This window comes from Canis lupus, chromosome 15, assembly GCF_048164855.1.
Source record: "Canis lupus baileyi chromosome 15, mCanLup2.hap1, whole genome shotgun sequence".
NCBI classification, from domain to species: domain Eukaryota; kingdom Metazoa; phylum Chordata; class Mammalia; order Carnivora; family Canidae; genus Canis; species Canis lupus.
The window spans coordinates 55735746-55743839 of NC_132852.1; the positions used below are offsets into that span (position 1 = coordinate 55735746).

General features: G+C 41.1%; 1 protein-coding gene across 1 annotated transcript; it reads left to right on the forward strand.

The window, feature by feature from the left end:
* The first annotated feature begins 6781 nt into the window (after positions 1-6781).
* LOC140604449 (olfactory receptor-like protein OLF3) lies at positions 6782-7735 on the forward strand. The gene has a single exon (XM_072775718.1). The coding sequence runs from the start codon at positions 6782-6784 to the stop codon at positions 7733-7735; it is 954 nt and encodes a 317-aa protein (XP_072631819.1).
* Positions 7736-8094: the final 359 nt, after the last annotated feature.

Genomic DNA, 8094 nt, shown 5'->3' on the forward strand with positions numbered 1-8094 from the left:
TATTTCATGATTTATGGAAAACCTCCTGTCATCTTTTTAGATACTTATTCTTTGTTCTTTTCTTTCTGTTCTTCTTCTGGGATTCCATCTGTGAATATATTACTTTGATTTGTACCCTCCTATGAGCAGCCACTGCACTGTTGTCCATTTATCTTCGAGAAATGAACACTTATTCTCACACAAAATCTTATTTTTTTAAGAATTGTGTTTATTTATTCATGAGAGAGACAGAGAGAGAGACAGAAACACAGGCTGTGAGAGAATCAGGCTTCCTGCTAGGAGCCCAATGTAGGACTTGATCCTGGACCCCAGCATCATGCCCTGAGCCAAAGGCAGTCACTCAACAGCTGAGCCACCAGGCATCCCCTCACACAAAAACTTATGTATTAGTGTTTACAGCAGCTTTATTTATAATAACACTATCCAGGGCAGCCCAGGTGGCTCAGTGGTTTAGCGCCACCTTCAGCCCTGGGCCTGATCCTGGAGACCCAGAATCGAGTCCCACATCGAGCTCCCTGCATGGAGCCTGCTTCTCCCTCTGTCTGTGTCTCTCTGCCTTTCACTTTGTGTGTGTGTGTGTGTGTGTGTGTCTCATGAATAAATAAATAAAATCTTTTTGTAATTAAGTAAAAGGTAGTACATACACACCATAGAATACTTTATCAACGATAAAAGGAAGTGAAAATTGATAGACATAAGCTGGTGAATCTCCAAAGAATTATACTGAGTAAAAACCAATCCCAGAAGAGATATAGAATATGATTCCATTTATATATAATTCTTCAACTGCCAAAATTCTAGTTATGGAGTACAGATAGTGATCACCAGAGGTTAAGGAAAAGATAAGATCTGCACGGAAGTGGTGTGGCTATAACAGGACCACATGAGGGATTCTTGTAGTGATGGAACATTCTTGGCTACATCAATGTCAATATCTTGTGATATATTAATATCACATTATTATATATCATATGATAATAATATGTATATACTTATATCCTATTATATATCATGTTATCTTATGACATGGCACTATAGCTTTGCAGGATGTTACTTACAATGGGAGAAACAGGGCAAAGGTACAAGGATACCTCTGTATTTATTTCCTATAATAGTATGTATATCCACGAGATCTTAAACTACAATGTTTAATTAAAAATAAAATGTGAATCCCTCCAAAATGTATACACATGAAATCATCATGTTGTGTGCTTTAAAGATTTTGCAATTTTATTTGTCAATTATATGTTTATAAACCTGAAAAAGTTGGAAGAGGGAAAGAAGTTTCACCCTTCTGTGTTAAGGATCGTGGATGATCTTAATTCTTTTTCTTTTTTTTTTCAGCAGTTGCTGATACTTCCTTTATCAACTTTTTGTACATTTAGATCTTTAAATCTATCTACGTGATGCTGTTATAGTACCATGAGGAATGTCCTAGGATATTCATCATACTTGCAGTGGCCAGAGAAGCCCACTGGACACTACACATGTATCAGGGAAGGGAAGCACATCTCTCTTATCTCAGGGAAGGGAAGCACATCTCTCCTGTCTCCAGAAGGAGAAGTAAGGGCATCTGGAGCCAGAAGAGGAGAATGGGTGTTTCCACCAGATTTAGATGCAGCCCAGTCACTGCTCCCTGGACTGGGGTCTTGAAGGCTAAAGTCTGGTTTGGGCTCTAGGAGGACATGTTCCAACCTCAGAAGGCTGGCTTCTCTGACTCTTTAGAATGGCCTAAAGCTGCAATGAAGATGTGAGAGGCAGAGGGATGGAGAAGAACCTTCCACAGGGAGAAGGGCAGGTGGAGGCCCTGTCCTGTGCATTGGGAGTGGTGGCAGCAATTAACATTGCCATGCAGGAGGCTCCTGGGGGGATGTGTCAGCCCTCCCCTGCAAATGCAGCTGCTGCCAAAGCTCATTAGGTCTGTGTGTGAGCTGTTTCTGAGCTCCTGTCCATGTCCTCCCAGTAGTGTCCCTAGCAATGGCAAGTAGTCCCGGGTGACTAAGGAGCCCTGGGGCCCAAGGAATTTGGGGTGTCTCTTCCTGTGGTCCATCCTTGTGCTGGAGGGAGAGCTCTTGAGACCAGCTTACATCTAGAGGAAAACAGACACATCTCCTTTGTCAGCACTGATTAACATCTGAGAGACATCCACAGCCTGTGGGAGTGTGGCCTCGGCAGGGACAGAGACAGAAATGATGTGACTTGTTAGGGACTTGGGTCAGGGGCATGAAACAGGACTGGTGAAATCTTCTCATCCTAAGCATTATAGCAAATGTGGTGAAATGCTTTGCATTTCAATGCTTTGCAGGAGCATGAAGCTTGGGTAATATGTATTCTCAATTCCAAAGCTTAGTATGGACACAGAGAGAGAAAGACCATTAGGGAAGAAGCCCAGAAACAGAAAATCTTTCATTAGGTATTGATATTGGTTAGCAGGATATGGGAGTATTATATTACATTTCCAAGAAAGATACATTATCACTTGCTCTAATTCCTCGTATCTCAATTATTTCTGAAGGGTTTGATAATGACAATATTATGGTTTTCTTTTTTTGTAACAGATAAATGAAGATGTAAGGCAATTAAGGGCCTACTCATAGACCCCTGACACTCAGACTCAATTCATTAACTGGAGGCAAGATTCTGGTCATCCTAGAACTGGCTGTGGGGATTGCACCATGGAGACTTGCTAGACAGAGGGAATTGTATTGCCATGAAAACCCTAGTCTTAGCCACAGGGAACAAGAAGTATAAAGAAGACAAGGCTTTACAGGAGACCATGATACAATATGTTGCCAAAAGTGAGTGTCAGGTTCATACATGTTTGAGAAACTGGGACTTGGGAAATGGTCTCAGAGGAAGTGAAAAGTCAGGTAACCAAGGCAGGCTAGAAGTTCACCAGACCACAAAGAGAATAAAGTAATTGTTCTTTCAGGATGTCAAACCCACCTTTGAGATACCAGCCACCCAAGCCCCCCGTGACTCATCTGTTTTCATAGGTTAGGATGATGCAAGTACTCCTGCTCAGGATGGATGCTCTCACTGTGGCCATCAACCAACTCTTCAGTCGGGAGTCAGAGAAATCTCTCTCTACGTGGAAGTGCCATTTCTATGGCCAGTTCACCTGTTGAAGGTATGGCTCTGAGTCACTTTGAGCAGCATGAGAGAGCCCTATCTGCTGGTTGTGGGGCCTACCTTCATGTGTTGTGGTTCTGTATTTGCGACTTTCACTTGTCCCAACCAAGACTGACAAGCTCCCCAATGCACAAGGTCACATAGATTTCAGGCAAATGGACAGATTTTCTTTGTTTAAAGAACTGACTAAAGTTGAGCTTTTTGATTAGTTGTATTAAGCTAGATAAAATGTGTTGGATTAGGAATCTGAACACTTGGTTTTTGTTTGCATATCCCTTCTGTCCTAGAGAGAAAGCATTTTGGTTCTATTTGCTGTTTGTAATAATAACTGGATAATGGGAGAAGGCACATGGAGGTACTTTAACTGTGGCCAATGTTTCTATTTAAACAATGAAGAGTTGATGTCTGTATCAATGCCTGAGACCTGATTTTTCCTATAATTTCAGTGTTACTACTGGTGTCTCCTCCATCTGTTAGGGTCTCAGTTTTCTAATTATGTGACCTATTTTCAAAGCACAATAAAGTCAGATAATTTATATCTTTCAAATCCCATTTGGAATAGTTACATCTTAAAAATTCACAAATAGAATCATTTCCACATAAAAAGAATAAACATAGATGTTTTTTTCTAATTTATTAATCTACCAGGTGTTCAGAAATGGACTCTATCACTGTAGAAAACAGAAATATTTTGATATCAATTAACTAAAACAAAAAAATTTAAAACCAAGGGAAAGGACTTTAGAAGTATATATACTATTTCATGGGTTAAAAGTAATTAGCTAATGTATCCATGAAAGGTAATTAAGTATTAGCAGCAGTGGACATAGGCTGGTTCAGTGAGATTCAAAAGCAAGTAGATAGAAAGAGACAGGGCAGTGGTGGTATATTAGCAGTGTGAATGAAGTTGAAGGGGGAGGTGAGAGATTTGTGATTGAACAATGAAAGAAGAGAATTTGTTTTGTAGAGTGTAAGAAAGAAGGAAAAATTAAACATGATGTCCTGGGAGAGAGGAAGAATTTTATTAGCCTATTGATAGAGGTAACGGAGCCTGGTGCACATACAGCTTGTGGAGATATGAGTTGAATCAATGGTGAGCTATTTAGGAATCATTCCTTAAGCTGTGAAGAAGCATCTGGACTTTGTAGAGATGTCCAGGAGGTCACTGTGGGCTTGAGATGGAAGATCCAGTGTTAGAGACAAGTCCTTCAAGCAGTAGCTATAGGAAGAGCACAAGTTCTGTGCATAGAACCTTAGAAAATCCTCACAGTAACACAGCAGGAGAGTTTAAAATAATTATCAAAGACTATAGACAAAAACATTAGTCTGGAAGAAAATCAGGACAGAAGAGTATCATACAGTGGAGAGTTTGAAGGAACAAACAGCTCAATTGTTTAAACAATAAAGAAATAAAGTAGAATAAGATCTCTGAATCTGATGATTAGAAAGCCATGAATGCCCTTCAAGAATGCAGTATCCATGGATTCGTGAAGATGGGAACTAGATTTCCACGGCTTGAAGGATGAATGTTGTGAGGAAATATACCCTGCAAGTGGACACCAATCATCTGGGAACTCTGGGTGTGAAAGAAAGAGAGACTCAGAATGGTAATCATGTAGCAACAATTGGGTTTTTATAATGAGGGAAAAGGAATCAACCAGGAACAAGAGAAACCCAGGATAGTAGAAAGGGGAATGAATGAAGGAATAAGATCCCAAAGGTGATCAAAGTGAAATGAAAGGTCAATCAGCTATCCTCACAAAGTGTTGATGGACCAACTGTACATCTTTCAAACATTTGAGTTCACCAATGACCCTTTCATTTGGCCAATATTTCCCACATGTTATAAATTTAAAAAAATATAAAGTTAAGAGAAGCTAAGTAGCTTGCTCTAGCCTTCAGCAAGCAGGAGAGAGCGTATTTACAGCAAGAACTTCCAGGCTTTAAAGGTCCTGCTTTCTCTGGGATGTGACACTGTCACTCATTTGTCATGAGACTAAGGCTGTAGTAGAGAGATGTGTGCGGTGGGTGAGAGAAGCAGAGTGAGTCATGGGCTGCCTTGTCCAAATAGCTTGCACATGCAACAGGGGGACAGTGATGGGAAGACAATCTGTTCTGTGTCTTTTTCTTCCACTTGAGCATTAGGAGTAAAGGGAAGCATAATACTGCCCGTGAAATCCCAACATCCAGCAAAGGTGGGACTTAAAGATATTTTCCAAATTAATCAAAAACAAATGTCGACTTCCTATGCAGATCTGCTAAATAGTCAACAAAACTAAACTAAACAGATTTGTTTACTCTTCCTCCTTTTATAGAAAGCCAAAGAAAGCCATTTCCATACTGTCCTTTTTACTGAGACTATACACAAGGGCTAGAGTTGTAGAAAAATAAAAAACAAGTCAGAATAAGTGAAAAAAGGAGGATGAAATGAGCACTCTTCTCTCTCTCCTTCCAAAGATCAACAACACCAAATTCTCAAAAGACCTTTATTTTCCTGCCCAATAGATTTCAAATCTTCTAAAGGTTTTGCTTCCTTTTTTTCAAATGTCTGAAATTATGGACAGGATATGAGAGGGGAGCACAGCACTTGTTACTCTCTCTGCCAGGTCGGGCTCCTGCTATAGCTCATAGCCATAAACAGAGTTGCTACTGCCAGGAAGAGTTTATGAAGTACTTTCCCCTTGGTTATCTCCATTTGAACTTAAACACTTGTGAGTTATGCAATGTTGCCCATTTTGTATGTAAAGTTTAAATGTCTAACTCAATCTCATCTCTTTTAAGTCATTAAAACAAGATTCATATTCAGGTTCTTTAATTCCAGATTTTTTTAAATAATAAATTTATTTTTTTTATTGGTGTTCAATTTGCCAACATACCGAATAACACCCAGTGCTCATCCCATCAAGTGCCCCCCTCAGTGCCCGTCACCCAGTCACCCCTACCCCCCGCCCTCCTCCCCTTCCACCACCCCTAGTTCGTTTCCCAGAGTTAGGAGTCTTCATGTTCTGTCTCCCTTTCTGATATTTCCTACCCATTTCTTCTCCCTTCCCTTATATTCCCTTTCACTATTACTTATATTCCCCAAATGAATGAGACCATATAATGTTTGTCCTTCTCCAATTCCAGATTTTTCCATGAGACACCAGCCTATTTGCAGTATATATCTTACTCTTCCAACTTTTTTTCTTTTGTAGTTTATTTATACATTTCATCATCTTTTGTGCACTAGATACATGTAGGGTTGTCCTTGAACTTTGACCCACGTTTACCGTCATTGCTTCCTTTACCACCCATTGTCATCTACATTTCCCTCCTGCCCTGGAAACTCAGGTAAACAGGAGAGATATTAAACTTCCAACAATTGCACTGTTTGATCTCCTGGCTTTAACTGACTCCCTGAGATCACACCCTGTCTTTATGAAGGTGCTCGTCTCCTCTCTTATGTAAAGTAGATACAATGAGTATTATGATTAAGCCTATGATCTTGGTCCATATGATAAAAAATATCTAGTTCTGACAGATTATTACGATGTGCATTCTCTGAAGAAGTTATTCTGATGGTTCTTTTTTTTTTATTCTATGGTTCTTTAATTCAACAGCTGCTTGTACTCTCTGTCTCTCTGCAGACTAATAATCTTCATAGTTTTTAATGGAAATAGATAACCAGACATGGGCGAGAGAGTTTATTCTCCTTGGCCTGTCCAGTGACTGGGACACAGAGGTGTCCCTCTTTGTACTGTTCTTGATCACATACATGGTGACAGTGCTGGGAAACTTCCTCATCATTCTTCTCATCAGACTGGACAGCCGACTCCACACTCCCATGTATTTCTTTCTCACCAACCTCTCCCTCGTTGACGTCTCTTATGCCACAAGCATCGTTCCTCAGATGTTGGCACATCTTCTTGCAGCCCATAAAGCAATCCCGTTTGTGAGCTGTGCCGCCCAGTTATTCTTCTCCCTGGGCTTGGGTGGGATTGAGTTTGTTCTACTGGCAGTGATGGCCTATGACCGCTATGTGGCTGTGTGTGACCCCCTGCGATACTCGGTCATCATGCACGGAGGGCTCTGTACTAGGTTGGCCATCACCTCCTGGGTCAGTGGCTCTATGAACTCTCTCATGCAGACTGCCATCACATTTCAGCTGCCCATGTGCACAAACAAGTACATTGATCACATATCCTGCGAACTCCTAGCTGTGGTCAGACTGGCTTGTGTGGATACTTCCTCCAACGAGATTGCAATCATGGTTTCTAGCATTGTTCTGCTGATGACACCTTTCTGCCTGGTTCTCCTGTCCTACATCCAGATCATCTCCACCATCCTAAAGATCCAGTCCACAGAGGGAAGAAAGAAAGCCTTCCACACCTGTGCCTCTCACCTCACAGTGGTTGTCCTGTGCTATGGCATGACCATCTTCACTTACATCCAGCCCCATTCTGGCCCCTCTGTCCTTCAGGAGAAGTTAATCTCTCTCTTCTATGCCATTTTAATGCCCATGCTGAACCCTATGATTTATAGTCTAAGGAATAAGGAGGTGAAGGGAGCCTGGCAGAAACTATTAGGGCAGTTATCTGGGTTAATATCAAAACTGGCAACTTGATGGATCTTGAACATCAGTTAGAGAAAAGAGCTTTCCCTGTGTTTTCTCCTAGTTAACTCGGATATGGCAGGCATCACCTGCATTGCCCTGGCAACCAGGAAGGAGATGATGACACATGTACTGTTGGTGCTGGGTAGGAGGCTGGAAGTTGGGTTGGGGTGTGTGATGTGGGCATATTTTTATGTCACAGCAGCACGTTCAGTGGAGATGAGCACTGCTGAACTGGACTTCCCACCCTTACTCAATCTCCATTCATGTGGCCTGAGAGTGATGAACAAAAAGTACAGTTTGCTGTTTTGATTGTCACATTGTTTGTAATCAGAGACCTATTCATGGATCTTACTTTGGAACACTGGTGC

Coding starts and splice junctions, on each gene's coding strand:
- LOC140604449 (XM_072775718.1), top strand. CDS start 6,782: ATGGAAATAGATAACCAGACATGGGCGAGAGAGTTTATTCTCCTTGGC.